The sequence below is a fragment of the Manis pentadactyla genome, chromosome 16 (assembly GCF_030020395.1).
Source record: "Manis pentadactyla isolate mManPen7 chromosome 16, mManPen7.hap1, whole genome shotgun sequence".
NCBI classification, from domain to species: Eukaryota; Metazoa; Chordata; class Mammalia; order Pholidota; family Manidae; genus Manis; species Manis pentadactyla.
In genome coordinates, this window is record NC_080034.1 from 13,539,289 (window position 1) to 13,560,762 (window position 21,474).

At 33.9% G+C, this 21,474-nt stretch overlaps 1 protein-coding gene across 1 annotated transcript in view; it reads left to right on the top strand.

Annotated features, from left to right (window-relative positions):
- EYS (eyes shut homolog) overlaps window positions 1-21,474 on the top strand; it is a 1,412,275-nt gene that overhangs the window by 501,979 nt on the left and 888,822 nt on the right. Inside the window, 2 exon segments of the mRNA XM_057494276.1 lie at window positions 6,216-6,387; window positions 7,316-7,394. Coding sequence (XP_057350259.1) covers window positions 6,216-6,387; window positions 7,316-7,394 — 251 coding nt within the window.

Below are 21,474 nucleotides of genomic sequence, written 5' to 3' on the forward strand. Positions count from 1 at the left end.
GTCTGGTGAAGAGTGTTTGGGCACAAGCAGACATAAAAATTCCCCAATATTCCACAGGTAACCATCTACTCTGCTTAGAAAAGGCGTTACATGTGTTGTTAATAAAATCAAGAGCTCTAATTTTAGAACCACAAACTACAAGTTTTCCAAAAATAAACTTGTATGTTGTGAATATTTTTGCCAAAATTAAACCATTTCTTCCCAAAGGAACAATAGCAATATAATGAGAGTCATATGTTAATAGCACTTCTCCTTCAATGGACAGATTTGTGGCACAAATTTTTATAAATGATTTTAAGTAAGATCTAGTGTATTCACAAATATGCACATCTTTATTAATCTATTCTATCTGAAAGCTTGCTCCTTAAAATTTTATTTCAGGAAGCAAAATAACTTTAAAGATGAAAATCATTGACACAGAGAGCAGATATTTTAGGTGTTCCCAACCTGTGCCATTACCCTTAATGTTAGCAAATTTTGTTTTCTGATTTTCTTAATTTTGTGCATATCCAGTTTACTCCTACTTTATGAACCTGTATTATGTTTACAGCTTTTTATAACCATTGAATCAGAATTTCTGTGCCTGTTCATTTTAAAGAGAGAGTAAATGGATAGCCAAAAATTAAACTAAAAAAATATTTGTTTGAAAACAACAAATTAAGAATCAACCTATGATTGTAAGAAAAAGAAATGAATCAAATCCTATAAAATTCTGAAAGTCTTTTCTACTAATATTTACAAATAATTTAATACTTTGGTTGCTTTAATATTGATATATTGGTATTTAGTAATTGAAATTATTATTTGCCTCTATAACTTTGAGGCAATTACTTGAAATTGGTGATTGGCATATTGATTGATATTTGGCAACTATGGAATTATTATTCCAAGAAGATTTTGTGATTTTGTAAAGCCCTAAAGCAGAGAGCAGGATAGCAAGAAAGGACAATAGGTTAGACACAACAAAGGGTAAAAAATAAAAAATAAAGTCATGTTTTTACTCTTTTCAAATGAAATCCACAGAGCTGATCATTAAAGTACCTGGAACATATCTGTTACACTGTGACGCAGCAGTACCAGGTCAGAAAGAGCTATGGAAAGAGTCGAGAACTATGACTAATGCAAAATAGATGCTCAATAAACGTGTGTTGGATACATTAATGAGTAATAGGAAATACCTGAAGCATAAGATAATCAAAGAACTGAGATTGAGATTTTAAACAAACTTTTGGTAATGTCTACTAAATATTAAACGTTACTTCTTTTAGATTTGCTTGGATTCATGCAATGTGAAAGCATTCACGTTTTAATCCTCTGAAGAAGATAAATGGCCAAGTTGTTACAATAATGTTTTAATAAATATAATTTTTCATCTTCTATATGGTGTTAGAAATGACTCTATGCTCTCCATACATTGCTCAACTATGCTACAACATAAATGCTCTTAGACACAGTTTGCAGATGAGGGATTTAAAGTTTGAAAGGGTTGGTAATTGTGTTTCTGTTGAATTTCCTTTTTGGCTACTTTTCATTTCTGGAACATGATAATGGTTTTCCATTTAAGGTAGTGATTACAATTTCTTTCTTTAGCTTTACTGAGGTATAATTGACAAAATTGTCTCATTTAAGATGTGCAATGTGATGATTTGATATGCATACACATTATGAAAGGATTCCTCCCATCTAGTTCATTAACACCTCAGAATTTTTATCTTTATTTTTGGTGAGAACATTCATGTTCTATTCTTGCACTAAATTTTAATTGTGCAATACAGTGTTATCAGTTATAGTCATCACTTTACATATAGAATCCTTAGACTTCATCCTATAGCTGAAAAGTGGTGCACTTTCACCAATCTCTCCATTTCCCCTACCCCTCAGCTCCTGGCAACCACTTTTCTTTCTTCTGTTTCCATGAGTTTGACTTTTTCCTTTTCTTTTTTTTAATATTCCACATATAAGTGATACCACCCAATATTTGTCATTTGCTGTCAGACTTATGTCACTTAGCTTAATGCCCTCAAAGTCCATTCTGTGGCAAACAGGATTTTGTCTTTCTTAGTGTTGGCAGTTATGTATGGGAGATCATTTGAAATAAAGTCTACACATTTATTCTTTTAATTTATTATGGAAGCTTCTCAGTTTGAAGGTGGGAAAAAGTAGAGATTCCATTAAATAATTCCCCTTGACTGCACAGACAACACATGTCTTTCAGGCATGCACCTTAGAGAAATCACCTCATTCCAGATTATGATTCTCACCATTACAAAAACTGACAGTTTCCCGAGCTTCTCAAGAACTGTTTTGTTCTGCTTGGGAAGGGACAGAAGCTTCTGTAGAAAAACAAACCAAAAAATGATTTGTAAAACAAAATATAAACACATGCATGATTTATTTATTTATTTAACAAATATTTGAGTTAATGAAGCATTGAACTAGACAGACAAAATCCATTCCTTCATTGTAATGGGAAAGACAGACAAAAAAAAACAAATGACTAAATTTTATAGAAGGATAGAAAGAGATTACTTGTTTTGGGAGGAAAAATAAACTAGATAAAACTAGACATTGGTGATTATGGGTAGGGAAGACGTGCAATTTTAAATTATGTGGTCAATTAAGGTTCATTGAGAAAATGGCATTTAAATAAAGACCCAAAAGAAATAAAAGAATGAATTGTGTAAATATCTGGGTGAAAAGAAATTGAGGAACAGGAACAAAGTTTTTGCAAAAACACAAGGAGATCAGTGCAGCCACTCCAGAGTGGTCAAGGGGAGGGAGGGTAGAGTAGATGATGTTAAAAAGGTTCTAATAAGAGGATGTGACTTGTAGGGTGATGATATTTTAAAAAAATTTTTAATGGTTTACAGGGATCAGAATGTTTAGATCAGCTCATCATTACATTCTTATCCTCTCTGGAGATTACTCAGGAAGGCAAATTATGACCACAGTTTAATTAATGAATAAAACATTAGGAATAAAAAAGCTCCTAAGGTAATGTTAATGAAGTTTTCTCCAGCTAAAGTGAGGCATGCTTGCCCTGGAGTAGAGAGAACACTTAACAAAGGTGTAACATAATATCTTTTGCCAGTTCTCCTGTCTCTAAATGTATCCAGTCTAATTCTCTTTTGCCACTTCGCCCCTTGCCCCAACACTTTTGTAGTAAATTGACCATATCTTTTTAACTAAAATTTCCATCACTGATTCTGCCAGCATTCTATATATTCCTTCAGAGACACTTTCACTCATCTTCTTAGTTAGAATAATGATGCCTCTGGAAAGACCTAAATCACATCTGTAATATAACATAGTTGGGATACTTCTATCAGGAAATGCTAAATAGGTGCCAGGCCCTGGACTAGTTGTTTTAAATATGTGGTTTTACTTTGTCACCCTAATAAACCTGTAATGTACTGATAAATAACCCTCATTGACAGATGAGAAGATTGTATGATTAATGTGTCTACACTACATATTATCGTCACAAATATCTGCCCTTTCCTGGTGGAGGACACTCATTCCCATCTCATCTATGTTGGACTTGGTCACGTGCCTTGAACTTGTCAATGAAATGTTGGCAGGAGATTAAAAACTAAGACGTGTCTGCCAAGTGGCCTTTTCTCTCTTCGGCAGTGCTGGCGATGTCCAAGGCAGAGAATGTGCCCTTCACCTGGCTCCCAGAACAAAGACAATGTGAAGTGCAGGTGTAGCTCACCTTGGTCATAGAATAAGAAATAAACCGGTGTGACATGAGCCACTGAGATTTAGGGAGAGGGTCCCTTTGTAAACTATTAATAGCTGAATGTTATCTCTGTTGTTTCTTTAATCCACATCCTGAACCTAAATTTTGATAGTGCATTTAAATATGACTACACATTTGACCAGTTTATACACATTATTATTTTTTGACATGACCGTTAATATCCAAAGCCCTATAGAGGTAATAACAGTGTGGTAAAATAAAAGTGTAACCATTACATAATAGTATTTTGACTTAAAAATTGACAATCTCTCAAGAGAATTTCCAGAAATATATTTTTACATTGGAAGCCTTGTTTGCAATAAGTCACACTCCCCCAATGTGACTGCTGGAAATAACATGCACTTGAATATATAGTTCTGCTATGATATGTAAGTTATTAAAATTAAGTTGTATCTCCCAGTGAAATGGCTGCATATATGCCAATAGTACTATCCCCCTACCGCTGCCAACCTTTTTCTGGTATCTAAACAAATGCTGAGATATCTAACACCCGTAGAATGTCTAGGTACTGTCAAACTTCTCATTTAAAATATCTCAAGTACTGTTCCCCCATGCCCATCAGAGCTTTGATCTTCTTTCTCTGATATTGGCTCAGTTGCTTCATTCCTTAAGCATCCAATGTGCTCATCTCTCATTAGAACATACAGCACATTCTTACACAAGAAGATGTAGTGTGACTGATGGTATCCCACAGTGGCTCACACGACGGGCTCTGCCATTTACCAGCAGTGAGGTTTTGTGCTTCATTTTCCATAAAATGGTGAGAATTATTTTATATAAAATTATTCTATAAAATGATTCTACAGAAAAAATTACTGTAAAGTTTAAATAAATTGATCTGTACAAGTGCTCAGTAGTACCTGGCACATAGGGTCTCTCCAGGCATCAACTATTAGTATATTCTTCATTGTAATGAGCTTATTTGTTCATAAGCTTATCATTATTCCAAAATGGCTTATTTATAACTGTTTGTTTGTAAGCATTATAGTTTATTTTTCAATGAACATATCTTTATTCCCAATTAGACATTATGTTTTTGGGTACAAGAGCCATGTTTTTCAATGGAAACTCTTTAAAGATAAACTGAGGCATATTGAAAATTTTAAGAGTTAATTTGGACAAAAATCAACTCCTATCGGGTAGCATCCAGTCTCGCAGATAGAAAGGAGACCTGATGAGGAGCTGCACAAAATGAAGGACTTTTATAGCCAGAAGGGATCAGGGCCAAGGAAATGATCCTAGACAGGAAGCAGGTCGGTCATTGCAAAGTGCTTCCCGTGGGGATGACAGGGATCTATCAGGAGGATTGTCCAACGTGTGCTGATCCAGTGATCCCTGATGGATTGTTTTATGATTCCTTTTCTGAGAAGCAGAAACTGTAAATGGAGTCTTGGTTTGGTGACATGGGGCTCAGCATATGTGGCTGTTACATTCAGGGCCTGTTGTCTTATTTTTAACAGTACCCACAGGATTATTCAGCATAATAATCTATGCACATATCGTAGTAGTTGCAGAACAGTACACTTAAACTGATGATAGGAGCATGAGTCAGAGAGAAGGGGATTTCAGCCCTGATCTGCGGTGATGGCCTGTGTGTTCTGGAGGGATTATTTAAAGTCTCTGAACGCTTGTTTACTCATCAGTAAGTTGGGGCTAATATCTGGCTCCAGGTTTGATGAACATTAACCAAAGGTAACTCGGTGGTAAAGGACACAGTGAACAAAGGGTCAATTCTAACATTTTTTTACCATGATTCTTCACTTTCTCCTACTGCCTCTAAAGTATGAAACCTGAAACACAATTTAGCTTTCCATTAAGAATTGCTCATGTTGTTCTTGAGATGTTTTCTATCTATAAAGATTGTCTCCCTGATAACATGTTTCTGGATTCACAGTCATTCTCTCTCTTTTTGTTTGGTATCCTTAGTTGAACACAGAGAATGCACATGGTAGGTGCCTAATAAATACTCAGAACTTAGTCTTTAAAAATACTCATTAGCCAAAGTTAGGTTACATTTAGAAATTTCAGACAGCCATTAATAGACTGACCAAGACCAAATCTGGAAAAATTAAAACTCCTTAATTCCTGTAGGTAAGAAATGTGTGACTTTTAAGTTATCATTACAAAAAAAATTAGGAATTAGTATTCACAGTGACAACTTTATGTAATTTATTATTTCACTAATATTCTCAATAACAACTCCTCACACTAAAAACAAACCAAAGTACATTACGCTGTGCTTTGTTTTCTCATTCACATTAAATTAGCAGTGTATGAGTTCATAGGCCTAAACACATTTCACCTTGAAAGATGCTTTCCTTTGCTACAAGATGTCAAAGTATCTTTATGGAGAGGGAATTCTTGATTACTTGGTGGCATGCATCATAATGAACAGACTTTTGAGTTTTGCATTTAAATAGTCCCATGATTTGCCTTATCTCTTCTAATGTAGGCCTCTCCTGTGGAGTAAATATAGATGAGTGTCTGTCAAAGCCCTGCCTTCATGGTAGAGCTGTGCCTGATGGCATCAGTCATTATTCCTGTGTCTGCAGAAGTGGGTTCCTCGGAATACACTGTGAAACAAATGCAAACAACTGCCTCTCAAATCCTTGCCTGCAAGGGAGGCAGTTATTTTTATTTTTCTATTAGTAAATCTAAGAAAGTATATTTAACTCACAATATTTAAGACTTAATGTCAAGGGAAAGTTGATAAAGATAATTTTAATTATGCTGTTTTATAAAACAAGGGCTAAGTATAGTTAAGATGACAGATGCTGCCTGTTTTACTTAATGCAATGAACTGATACATTATCTCTGCCCTTCTTTTAGTTGTGCTCATTAGCATAAAGTAATTTCCAATAAATGTGGATTAATTGGACTTTAATGTACTTAACGGTAACTGCTCACAGCAATAGAAGTAGCAGGTAGGATGAGGAGATGCTCTATTGTTTGCTCTGGGTTTGTTGGGAGTTTAATACCACATGCTTAGTATTTAAAGTGTTCCTAAGCAGACTGGTCTTTCGTCCTTGTGTACACATAAGGTATTTTTTGGCTCTCTTTATGGAATTGTTTAATAACTCTCCTGCTCATGGATAGAATATTAGTTTAGGTAAATCCAGGAGATGCAGGTGGCAAAGAAAAATGGCTCGCAGATGCACCGAGCTGCCGTTTACAGCGTCGTTTCCCTTTTCTAGTCTTGCCACTGACTTTGTAGGCAGGAAGAGGGGGTGAGGATGGATAACTCCTTGCACTGCAGTTTGGCGACAGATGACTTCAGTTTCCTACATAAGCCCTAAATATACTTTTTATCTTTTAGAACTGTTCTTTCTTTACATTGCCAAGGGGAAGACGACAAAAATGAAAATTGATCTGTTCTTTCATTCCAGTCACCTTGAAGGATAAAAAAAAAACAGGAATAGACTCCTGCCTTCTGTTGCTCATGGGCATGTGGTTTTCTTAGCTTTAACTGAAAATAAAACCTTAAATGATGAAACTCTCTTGAAATTATGCTTTAATATGTTACTTGCTTAAAAATTTAATTCTGTGTTACAGATGCACAGATTTCTTTGAAGAGTATCAGCGCTCATGTGCTGCGGGACAGACTAGCTCAAGACGTGAGATCAAGATTGATGTAAGTTTTATAATTATTATTAAATCCAAAGTAGCTTAAAAGGAAAGTCAAACCACTTGCTGTAGGTTCCAGTCATTCCTTCAGCAGTTCTGGATGATTTCACTGCTCTGCCTCTCACCTTTCCTCTTTGGAATTTCTCAGTTGCTCCAAACAAGACTGAAAACCACAGCTTCTTGTCACCTTCTCTGACTCTTGTTATCATAAACTTCTATCATCTGGAGCCCTCATTAAACTAAATCCTGGAAATGGTCAAAAGGGGCTCAGAAGGCTTATAATACACCATCTGCCTCACCACCCCTGTTTTAGGAAACACAAGTGCCTGTAGACGTGTAGGGATGAGAGGATTGATCCACATACCCAGCGGGAAAGTACATGCTGGATGGATATGCCAGCAGGTGGGTGCACGTAGAATCTGTAATGCTCTCCGGATCTGTGTTCCGGTCCTCAGGAGTCTGATGTGATGTGGCTGACGCTTTGAATTTTACGTGGAATGCTTCCTTCATTGGGAAATATTGGCCATCTGAAATTTATGAACTTCACAAACCTTCTTGAGTTATGGGGAGTTCTTCCTCTTTCCTGGGTGACTGATTTGGTAAAGGAAGGAGGCATAGGGATTAAAAATAGCTTTTGGCATTGTGAGACTGTGGATATTTTATTTAAATTCTTTGCATGCCTCTCATCAGTAAAATACAGCTATAGTAGTTCTTACATCAGAGTCATTGTGTGGTGATGCACGGACGACGTGGTAGATACTCAGGAAACGGCCCTGTTAGAGGGAGCGATGGGGCTGCTAAATGCGTGAAGGAAACAGGATTGAACTGATGTTCTGCTCTTTCCCTGCTGTGTATTCCTTGAGAAATTACTTACTCATATTCTGAAATCAAATTTTAACTATTCAGTGAAGGTAATCATATTAACAACCTATTAGGTTTTTCTCAGGATTAAATTAGATAAGGAATATAAATCAATTGGCACATTTTCTGATGCACATTACTTTTAAAAGCTTAATTGTTTATTGATACTGTGTTGATTTGTTTCTAGAGGGTGAATGCCATGCTTAACATGGAAAAAGAAGTATTGTGACTAATAAATTTCTTGGTAGGGAATGGATGACGCATATATCTTGTTTGAACTGTTGCATATATTGCCTGTAGTCATCCCTAAAACCCTGTTTCTTGGTAGTGTAAATGTGGTATTCTTCTGAATTAAATATATAAATAAGTTTATGTTTTTTACATGTGAATTGGTATATATTCACACATACATACACATATAGATCTGATATTATGAGAATTGTTAACATTCTAGCTATATGCTTCTAGATGTTCATTTTTCTAATACTTTAAACATAAAACAACTTGTTATCCTTCTTATTCAATGGCTGTTTCACTTAGTGTATCTTAGAAACCATTCCACTGTCATACATGAGTCCTGACTCATTCTATTTAATAGCTCCAACATGTTCCATATAAGTGTTGAAAAACCATTCTTATTTAATCAGACTGTGAGCATGCCAGTTTCCCTAGATCCTACCGAATGAAATATTTTTTAAAGTGTCGACTAATTTGATGAGGAAAATATGGCATGACATTATTTTGATATACATTTTCCCAGGTTACTGCCAAGACTGAGCACCTTTCCGTATGATTATTTGCCACTTGTATTTCTTTGCACTAATCTACTCACAACCTTTGACTGATAGCATTTTTTCTTTTGTCTTGCTGTTCTTTTCTTTGGATTTCTACACAATACTTTAAATTATGGATATAATCTACTAGATTCTGAAAATTGCAAATCTTGTCTGGAGTTAGACACTCCTGCTTTGTAGAACCAGTAAATTAAAAGATTTTTCATTTTTTTCTTTATGACACTGGGCTTTGCATTACTCCATAGAAAGCCCTTTTGTACAGCAATACTTGAAATATTTCCTTATATCCTCATGTAGTATAAAATTTTAGGATTCACAACAGAAACTTCAATTCATAGTGAGTATGCTGTTATGACTGCTAAAAGATAGGGATCTAATTTAGCTTTTTTCAAAAGTGTAATCAATATTTCAAAAACTTTTATCAAAAGGTCTGTTATTTCTCCATTGCTTCAGGTTGCCTCATTTATCATGCACTAAATTCCTACATACAGGTCAGTTTTAGGACTGTCTAGTCCATTTCTCTGCTTTTAAAAACCTCATCCGCCCATCTAGATTAATTATTATAATGAAATATATTTTTAAGTGTTCTTTTTTAGTAATACGTTAAGTGTACTCTCAGTGTAATTTTGGTCATTCCTTCTGCAAATATCGAGCATTTGGTATCTATAAGAAACCGAGATACAATACCTATCAGACATACCTCATTCCCCGCCAGCTCCATCTGGAGATACAGATATGAAGATGCATATGTATCTTACTTAGCTGACCTGTTCATTGTAACTCTCTCTATGTTGCAATGCCCAGATTACAGCCTCGGAAGGACACTGAAGGGTATTGATGTCTGAGTCTGTCTCTTTAGGCTAAAGAAACAAGAGCAGTGGTGGAACACTGATGGAAAAGAACCCTCAGGTCAATATGGGGCAGGCTGTCATATCTGAAGCTCCTTGGAAAATGGAAAAAGTCAAGCTTTCAAAATTCAAAGTTAATGTTACAGAAAGCCAAACACATGATTGGGTGTAGAATGGATGCTGTGGCTACTAGAAAAATGTCATTAACTCAACTCTGGGTATACACACACATACAGACACAGAAACCAAAGGAGAGTTATTTCCCTTTATTTTGTTGGGGCTAAGAAGTGTGACTACTACAAAGGAGCAGTGTTTTTATTTGAATATCAAACTATAAGTATATAAGGAAAGTAATTCAATGGAAAAACGAAACCATGATTATAGAATAAACAAAGGAATCAAGACATTCTCAGAGGAATGAAAGCTAAGAATTCATCACAAGCAGATCAAATCTAAAAAGACTAAAGGAAGTTCTATAAACAAAAGGGAAAGGAGTAAAGAAAACAACTCTGTGTATTTCTTTGAGTGTGTGCTAAAATTTCTGGGACTTTTTTAATAACAATATTATTTACCTTTTGTCTACCATATACATTATCTATATTTTCCATTTTTATTAATGTTTAATTAATATATAGTAGATTCTGACATTCAAAATGTTTAATTTTATGTATCCAAATTTACTGATATTTTCTCTATAGGATCTGTGATGTGTGGCAAGTTGGAAAGTGGCTTATTTAAAAATTTCTTCTCATATTTTTCTCATTTTTCTTTTTACTTGCAATTCAATGACTGATTCATCAGAACACTTTGCAGGATAAGATTTGAGTTGGAATCTCCCACAAGTGGTCGGCTGTTTCCCACAAGTCACTGTAGAGAATTTCTATCTCCTTAAGTTAAAAACACATCTTTAAAATAAAAGAGGTCTCATAAATGGAAATACTCATCACCTCCATTTTTATTTAATCAGGACCCTCTTAATGGAGACTTACAGTATTGAAGTATATTGTTCTTAAAAAGTATGTGTCTTAAATGCAGAAGTTTGAGTTAATCATAGTAGGAAATATTCATTAGTACATTTAAAACTCTTGTTCATTTGTTTTTCTGTGTGTATATGTGTGTTTCCGTTGGCCTCACAGCCATTTCCTTTCTCACCATATTGTGTCTTTATCAGGAATCTTTTCTTATGTATTTTTCCTGCATATTTTCTCTATCTCATTATTCATCCTCATCCATTATCTTGAATCTCCAAGTTAGGGCAGATTTCTATCACTGCTCATGCAAGAGAGAGTCCAAACCTGAATCACAAGAGCAAAACATGTGTGAGAAAGGGAAATTGTACTTCCTTTCCCAGCCCCTCTGAACCAAAACAACTCATGTCCCTTACAGTGCCAGAGATTCCTTAACAATATTTAATCAAAGTTTTCAGTCTTTTGGATTGCTTGTCCATGCTTGACCCCTTCATTTTGCCAAGTCAGAGTATAATATATTTTTTGAATATATGCCTTAGATATTTTCTGCAATGTTCTTCATTAAGTAATATTAATTTTTAGCTTTTTAAAATGTATTTGGGACTTTACATTACCTTTAAAAAAATCTTGAGGTTTGTTTCAGTTGGCATTGTCTAGTTTCAGCCCCGATGTAATTTTCTTTCCTATATTTGAGTCTTTTGTGCATTTCAGGCTGTTCCTGAGGCAGTGGTTTCGTTTCCCTGTATTTCAGTGGCCTTCTCTTCCAGAAGTACTGTCAGACACATTTCCAGTAAAGAAATAAAATTAATATTTTCTGCAAAAATCCCAAATTTGGTATTTCATAATCTTGTTTGGTCTGTTGAAATAACAGTTAAACAGGGCATTTTCTTTACATCACAATATTATAAGTACGATTAAGTTGAAAATCAAACAAAATCCCTACTACTTCAGTCCCATATTCAGCCCTGTAAGTTTTGAGAAAGAAAGAGCCAATGAAAATTATATTTGAAGTAAACTTTAGAGATATCAAACCCTTACTGTGTACATTATCATATGTACAATTCCACAGCTAAGAAATTCCTTTGAGAGGGAAATCAAGACTTGGTGGTACAATGAACCCCAAGGAGGAATTTGTAGCATTTAGTCTCTGTGTGATTTTATTCTGTCATCATCTTCCTGTAAGGCCTTGGTGAAGTCGCTCTTACATCCTTGATCTTGTTATCATATTTGTGGGTAAAATTAAGTTATAAGGCTAGATTCTTGCTGCTCATGTTTGTTCCATTACTAGTAGGATCAGGATCACTGGGGATTCGTTAGAAATGGAGAACCTCAGGCTCCACCCCAAACCAATAAGTTTGAATATGCAATTTAATAGGCTACCCAAAGTATTCATATGCAAATTTGAGTTTTAAAAGAGTAGTGTCTATTAGTGGCTTTTTATTCAAAGCAAGATGAAATTTGAGAATATCTGTGAAACTTAATAGGTCTTGGCAGTGGATGAGACAGGGTTCTAATGTCCTCACTCTCCAAACAGTTGTCACTATGTCCTGTTTCCTCTCTTCAAATAGAATAGTTCCATAATTTTCTATTTAACATATTCTGTTTTCCCCAGATCTTCTTTCACTCCTTTAAAAACAGCAGTGCTGAAAAAGAAAACATATGATTCTGTGAGAGAGAAATACTGTGATAAAGATGATCTCGGTTAATAACTTTCTGTTATTCTGGGGAGTTCAGAGATCACAGGACAAACTAAATACCTAAGAACACAGAGAGATAAGTGGCACATTTACTAGCCAATCCAGTGGCTTCTCCAGTTAACCAGTCCAAAATAAATATATCACTGCTCTGTCGCTCACACACTTCTGCACATTTCCTGGTCTGGCATTTGGGATGCAAGTGGAATGAGTATAGCCCTGGGGTCTAGCCCGATTGTCTAGATTGCCCTGGCCTGCAACATTACTCCCAGCTTCCCCTTCTTTCTCTAAACACACCTGCATTTTCTTTCTTTCATTTTCTGAAATTAAGTTAGTGAGTTCTTGGGAAGCACTTTTTTCTATTAAATAGAATAGAGCAAAGTACTATAAAAGGTGATGAACAAAAAGAAAGGCATCCTCCTTGATTTTTGAACCCAGAAAGATCAAGAACTAAATGACAATTTGGTTTCTTTCTCCAAAAAGAAATTGCTCTTGTATTTTTCCATTAAGCCTTCTAATTAATTTAGAAAAAGATTATTGTAAACCTTAGAGACACAACTTTTGGCAGGCTAAAAACTCTCCCTTTCTTCCCAGGGGAGATATAATTCAATTAGTTTATGTAATGCTTTCTAATAAATCATCCTATATATAGACAGCCATAGGGCTAAGTAGGAAACATGTTTCCATGCCATTCCCTGTGGAATTCTGCATTTACATTCCATAAAAATAACTGCAGTGCCTGCATGAAGTCTACTAGGTGCCCTCGGTTATCCTTAAGGGGTTCACATTTTCAGCAAAGGTAGAACAAATATCAGAATAACATTAATTTATAAAAACATACATGATCTTTACCACTTGGGTGAGTGTAAAAGGTCACCATCTGGGTTCTAATCATGATGATACCCTTATACTCAAGGGCACAATCCATTTCTTATTGAAAAAGACACTAATTAACACTCTGGTGATTTTGACAAATCTCTATTTTTCCATTTGATACATAATATGAATGCAATGACTTTGCATTATCCCTGTCAGTGTGAGTTTTTGTTGTTATGTTAACATTTTCAGAACTAACTGTTTTGTAAGCATAAGTATCAACTAATGAGAGTTCTAGAAAATATCACTCTTCAGGGTAAAATGTTAAAGAAATACCTCATGTTTGTATATGTAATTATTTTTGAAGATGTAACTTGAGGTCCAGAGTGCTAACCATTCATACTTGTGCATTTTCGTTAAGAAATTCTGTGTAGAAAACATATTGAGAATAAATTTTTAAAGATTTATTAATAATGTTATAAAGTTCATAAATTATTTCTCAAAATTAGAGGTGCAACTCTTTACAGAGTTAGGATTATGTTGAAAAATGATGTCATACCACATTTAAGACACCATTCTTTATGCTTCCCAGAATATAAGCACATATATAATATCTAAAATGTGAACTTAAGAAGCATATGGTATGGTAGACACTAAATATATTGGAAAACTCATTTTCTATTCTAGGCAAGTGCCAAGTGACTGAAATAGAAGCTAACAAGGCTGTTGGACAATAAAGGGAAAGGAGATAACATTAACTGAACAGCCCAAGAACAGGGCTAATTGCTTTATAGTCATTATTTTATATATCATAGGAACCTCATGAGGTGGGGGAGATCATTGCCATTTTAGACATAAGTTTACCTACTTTCAATAAAATACCATTTGTTCAACAAGTGAGTAAAAGTGGGTGAAGTACAAAAAATATTCAAAAGCGAAACAAGAACTGTATATTATCCAGGTTCCTCTGACTCCACAACACCCCTGTACTTCTAGAACTATAGTTATTAGAGATGCTGGACATAAATTTGGGCAAATGTATGGGGAAAGTGGCTCATTAAAAGATTGTGCTTGGAGTCGCATTAAGACTCTGAACCAAGATTGTGACATATGAGACTTCTGAATTTTCCTCCTGGCATGGATGCACCAAAGGCACAGCTAGGCACAATGCAGTGTCCCTGAGAGAAATCTGGAAACTAGCTAAGTAACTACAACACATTGGGCAACTGAGAAAATGCTAAAATAGATAGGAAAGGTCAAGACAACTTCTCCATGAACCCTACCCATAGCACATTGCCACATGATGATAGGGGAACCCCTAACTTCCAGCCTCTGCCTGAGGAGTGATGGGTTTGCACCCCACATCTAGCACTCCAAATTTATAAGTGTACAAATATAGAGCTTGTGTATGTGCTCAAGTTGTTTGCAGCTTAAGATAGATGAAATACAAAAATCAGTTGTTACTACACACTAATAATAAACTATCAGAGAGAGAAATTAGAAAAACAATCACAATTACAATAGCACCAAAAAGAATAAAATACCTAGGAATAAATTCAACCAAGCAGGTGAAGGATCTGTGTACTGAAAACTATAAAACATTAATATAAGAAATTGAAGAAGACACATAAAAAATGGAAAGATATTCGTGGTTCCTGGATTGGAAAAAATAATATTGTTGAAATGTCCATACTACCCAAAGTGATCTATTGATTCAATGCAACCTTTATTAAAATTCCAAATTTCTTTTTTTTTTACATAAATAGAAAAAAAATCTTAATGTTTGTATGGAACCACAATAGAGCCCAAATTTCCAAAACAATCTTGAGAAAAGAGAACAAAGCTGGAGCCATCACACTTTCTCATTTCAAACTAATTTACAAAGTATAGTAATCAAAACAGTGTGGTATTAGTATAAAAACTGACAGATAAAGCAATGGAACAGAATAGAGAACCCAGAAATGAATCCATACAAATATGGTCAATTAATTCATGACAAAGTAGCCAAGAATACACAATAAGGCAAGAATAGTCTCTTCAAAAAATAATGTTGGGAAAACTGGATAGCCACACGCAAAATAATGACTCTGGACCCCTATCTTACTTCATCACAAAAATCAACTCAAAATGTATTAAATACCTGAAGCCTCAAAACTCCTAGAACACAGTGAATTTCACTCCTTGACATTGGTCTTGGCAAAGCAGAGTTAATGCCTCTATTCTCATTGCTGATAATTTATCCATAATGATAAATTTTTAAATAAATTTCTAAATTTCATCTGATTTTAACTGGGAAAATAATTATGTAAACCTATAAATTTCCAACTTAAGGGTCTTTATCCTGAAGTCCTATTTTGATGCACATTTTCTTGTTAAAAGATTTCAGCCATTAATTATCTGTAGAATATTCTATACTACTGGTTTCCTAATGATTTTCGAAGAACTAATTTTCTTGGCATTGAAATCTTGCTGTATCACATTTTAAAAAAAGGTAAAGAGCATATCACCCTTTCAAATTGTCTGGAAAATTGAAACTGCCAACTAAAATATCGTGTCTGGATCCTAGATTCACAAATGAATTAGAATTTTCTATAGTACAAATTTCTTAGATCTTATCCTTGTCTAAGGATTATGCAGTCGATATTGCTGGTCTGCTTTCATCTCCATCATTGCAGAAAATAAGCCAGAGGTGGCCTATTTTCATGAACATTATGTTTTATGAATACAGTTGATATACTTATTTCATGGATGCTGACGTGGTTTCTAATTTCTTAATTAAAAATTATGTATAAAATACTTATCCAATGACTGACATGCAGAGAACTTATAATTTAATTCCCTTGCCTTTTATCTTACAAGTTTTAGCTTTTAACCAGAATGTGTGATGTTATATAATTCTCATTTATTTGTTCATTTCTGGAAATTTTTATTTTATCATTCCTCTAGTATCCTTTGAGGAGTTAATATGGATTCACTCATTCTGCATTCTTCTTTGGGCACTAATATTGCTTACATATTATAAATCACAAACTTAAAACACTGTCTTGCATGCATTTCGCTCTTCAGTTTGTTTTTTGTCTTTTAAAAAATTCCCAATTTTCTATTTCTCAACCTTTTATCTGGCTTTATGAAATTTTTCTCATGAGATGTTTATTCTCTTTTACTTCTCAGTGTTTATGGACTTTAAATAGGTGTTTTCTTCTGTTGTTAATATAATTCCCAATGAACAAACCATATTATTTTCTGTTTACAAAGTACTTTATTTCAAGTTTTCAATCATTCTCAAAGTCGTTATAACTTGGATTATCTTTTTGTTACATCAATTTTAAATCTGACTCCGTTGCTCAGCTACTACCGTTTTTATTCCTGCTTTGTTGATTTTTATTGCTGTTACCCAGATGTGTCGTTAAGACCACTTCCATATCCCGCCTCTGTTGTTGGGACTCTTCTTTATTGGATTATTTCTCTGTATACTTGATAGTTTTAAATGATAGGCCTAACTACTTAAAGGAGTGGTAAGAAGCATGTGTTAATGCAAAAGCACACCTGAGGAAACCTGTTTTCTCAACATGTGTTATGGTTGCTTAGATCTAGGGTAGAATTGCTAAATATGCATGAATCTATTTAAATATTTCCCCTTTACTATTTAGGTTTGGAATATGGGGCTTCTTTAGGTCTGATGTGTGTCAGGGTTGGTCATTGCTGATTTTTCTCATGAAAACATTTGATAATTTTAGATTACTTTATAACTACAACAATGATACTTAATAAGAGTAGACGATATTCATTCTTTCATCTTCCTGAAGTGGTAGCTAAATTTTAAATGGCACAGGTAGTGTCTTTAGATAGGAAAAAAAAAAATGAAAGAAAAGGAGAAAAAAAAAGAATTTACCTAAGCCTGACTGTTTAAAATGTGATCCTTGAAGATGGTAAAATGAAGAGACCAGTGATGCATGGCTTGTTTCCTGATTACTATGGACAAATATATAAGTAATATTGCTTTGGATATTGACATAAATTAAATAAGTTAACCATTTCAAAACAAATAAGTTAGGATTCCTATTAGATAAATACTTACTAGGCTGTCAAGTCACATAACATAATCACATATAATCTGCAATGGAATATTACATGGCCATAAAAAGAATTACTATTCATGACAACATGAATGGACACAGAGGGCATGATGCTAAGTGAAATAAGTCAAACAGGGAAGACAAATGCCATGTGATTTAATTTACATAAGTCAAGACAAAACAAAACAAATAAATAAGCAAAAACCCAGAAACAGACTTATAAATACAGATGACAAACTGCTGGTTGCCAGTGGGGAAGGGCAAAGGGATGGTAAATAGGAGAAAGGGGTAAAAAGGACAGACTTCTAGTTCTAAAATAAATTAGTCATGGGGATGTAATGTACAGCCTAGGGAACATAATCGATATTTTTGTAGTAACTTTGTATGGTGACAGATGATAGTTGACCTCATCATGGTAAACATTTTTTAATGTATAAAAATGTTGAAACACTCTGCTTTACCCCTGAAATTAATATAGTATGTCAAATATACTTCAATTAAAAAAATGTTCAAGTAATTTGTAACAATTCTTCATATCATTTTTGGAGAAATGAAATTGTGTTTCAAATGCCTAAGCTTATTTTTAGTAATATATGTGTTAGACAATTCAGATTCTTAAATGAGTAAATTCATATTACCCAATGAGGAAATATCACATTAAAATATGAGTGTTTAAAATAAAAAATCATTGATGATTGACAAGATTTTTCAAAATCTTTGCCATTCACAGACTATATTTGTTTTAAAATAAATGAAAATATCTTTTGTTCAGAAAATATAACATCTTATGACTGCATTTCCAGTCCTAAGTTCAAGTGGATGTTTCTTACTGTTTATTTGAATTTCAGTTCTGAAAAGATTATAGAGATTAGTTACTGTAATAATCTAGTTATTGCACAGATGAAGAAGCAAAGGCCTAAGGAGATCTATACTCTGTCAACTGCCTACAAAGTTATGATCAGTGGGAAAGTTGATATTAGAATCCAATGCATTGCTTTTATTTTCATTAGTATACTTTTTATTTAAAATATAAAATAAAAATAAATATATACATATGGTAAAAAGAGAAGAAACATATATAGTCAGATACCATGACTATTCTCTAGATGCCATTAAACAATCCATTTTGTACTTTATATCCTGGTGCAAAGTTTAAAGACATTAATGACTTTGTTCAGCCTAATAATGTGTGCTTTCAGAAGTCCATAAGTATTATCAACCATGTGTAACAGTTCAATAGCATTTTAATGTGTGAAAGTTTTATTAAACCATAAAAACTATGTTGAAATTACACTAAAATTCAAATTAGAATCACACAGCAAAAGACTATACAAATAAGTAAAAACACTATACATAACTTTCTTCTCTGGTACCATGTAGATTATAAAGAATACAGCAAATAATTTCTTTAAAAAAGCACTGAGACAGAAAGATACTTGCTTTGGTTTTTATATGTAACATCCTGTTCTGAGCAATTTTTTCCTTAGTGCTCTATGCCTTTGGCTTTGCAGATTCGCTTTCTATACATCAGTGTTCCTACCATCCAGCTGCAAATGTCTCTCCACTATGATGTTTCCTTCCAAATTAAACTCTGCTTGGCCATTGGCTCCATAATCTAAAAGAATTTCACATTCTTTCCCTTCTCATTCACCTGATCTTCATTACACTTTCTGCTATGAACTGACCATAATTAGTTCATATTATTAAATGTATTACACTAAAAGATTGAAAAAGTTAATGTTTAATTCCTCACATTGTACCTATCCTTTTAAAAAAATGAATTTTTGTGGCTCTTTGTCTCCCTCACACACCCCATATCAAGTATGGTTTATATACAATCTTAATTTCAAGTGTACAGCAGTGGTTCAACAGTTACACACATTATTAAATCCTTACCCCCACTAGTGCAGCCACTATCTGCAAACACAGGAAAATATAAAGGAATAATTGGCTATATTCTCCATGCTGTAATATCATCCCTATGACCAACTTACATTATGATTGAGAATTGTTGTGCCCCTTTATCCCTCTCCCTTTCCCCACCCACCCATCCCAACCCTTACCCCATGGTAACCACCAGTCACTTTTCAGTGTCTATGAGTCTAGTGCTATTTTGTTTTTTTGTTTTGTTTTGTTATTAGAGTCCACAAATTAATGAAATCATATGATATTTGTCTTTCTCCACCAACCTTATTTCACTTAGCATAATGCCTGCTAGGTCCTTCCGTGTTGTTGCAAATGGCAGAATTTATTTCTTATTTATGGCTGAATAATACTCCATTGTGTATATGTACCACTTCTTTATCCATAAATCTATTGATGGACACTTTGATTTCTTCCATATCTTGACTATTGTAAATAATGTGGCAGTAAACATAGGGGCGCATATGTCTTTTCAAATCAGGGATTTTGTTTTCTTTGGATAAATTCCTAGAAGTGGAATTACTGGGTCATATGGTATTTCTATTTTTAGATTTTTGAGGACCCTCTATATTGCTTTCCACAGTGGCTGCAGCAATTGACATTCCCAACAACAGTGTAGTAGGGTTCCCTTTTCTCTATATCCTTGTCAACACTTATTATTTCTTGTCTTTTGTATAGTGGCCATTCTAACTGGTGTGTTTCTTCTTTGGAAAATGGTCTGTTCAGGTCCTCTGCCTTATTTTTATTGGTTTTTTGTTTGTTTGTTTGTTTATGTGCTTTATTTCTTTATTTGCTTATTTTGGTGTTGAAGTGTATGAGTTCTTTATTTATTTTGGATGTTAACACCTTTTCAGATAAATCATTTGCGAATATACTGTCCCTTGCTGTACATTGCCTTTTTGTTTTGTTGATGGTGTCTTTTGCTGTACAGAAAATCTTTAGTCTGATTTAGTCCCATTTGTTCATTTTTGCTTTTCTTTTACTAATTTTTTAGAAGCTAATTTTATTAATACTAAAGGAGTTATTCCAAGTAGAATGATTTTTCTAGGGAAGAATTTAAAATATTTTAACTGATACATATCAAATGACTTCTCATTGAAAAATATCCCCATTATTTAATTACTTTAATAAATAACAAGGATATTAAAATAAATTGGATATGCCTAGATAATTAAATAATATTGGTAAATACTTTTGATGAATCAGTCCAGTCTTAGCAGCCGTTCACTGCTAGCTAGCTGGCTAGACACATAAAAACATATATACATACATACATAAAACTTCTCTTCATATAACCAACTGGCACATAACTGATTCTTACCAGGGAGTTCATTAGGATATGCTAAAATACAACTCCATTTTAAAATTTAAAACAACAGTCAAGGATAAAATGTGCATGAAGAAATCAAAATGAAGATGAGTTTTATAAATTAAGATAAAATCAAATTTCACTTCTTGTTTTTATCCTGGCATGCCTTAGGCATCTGATGGCATTTAGAGGATTTGCTCTATCTGATAAGAGAGTTCTACCTAAGGAAAGAGCAAGGGCTATGAAGACAGAATAGTGATTCTCAAAGCCCTATTGTTTCATTGGTTATGGAATTTAGAACAAGTCAGCTAATTTCTCTAAAATTTAGTTTCCTCATTTATTAAATAGCGTAGTGTAATGCCTACCTAATCCACAGTGAAGAGAAGTAAGGTATATGTGTTTCTTTCTACTTCTTCCACCTCATGCAACTCCTCTTCCCAATCTGTGTTGTAAATAATTAGAAAATGTGTAGCTATAAAATAATTTGCATAAAAATAGTGTATTATGTCGTCTATTATTTGTAGATATTATTTTCAATCTTTGATGTAAGTTTTCATCTACCCAGTAGTCTTCCATTTTAAACAAAAGCAATTTTAATGCTATATATAAATAAGGAACTGAAACAAACATTATGGCTTAATAGACATAGAATGCTCAATTAATCAACAAAGGAAGAAATTCATAATCAATTATAACCCAGATATGCAGCAATTTCAGCAACGCCTGCCTTGTTTTTAAAATTTGATACATGTAAAAGAACATATTAAAATATGTGTAAGTAACTTGAGCCTGAGCCAT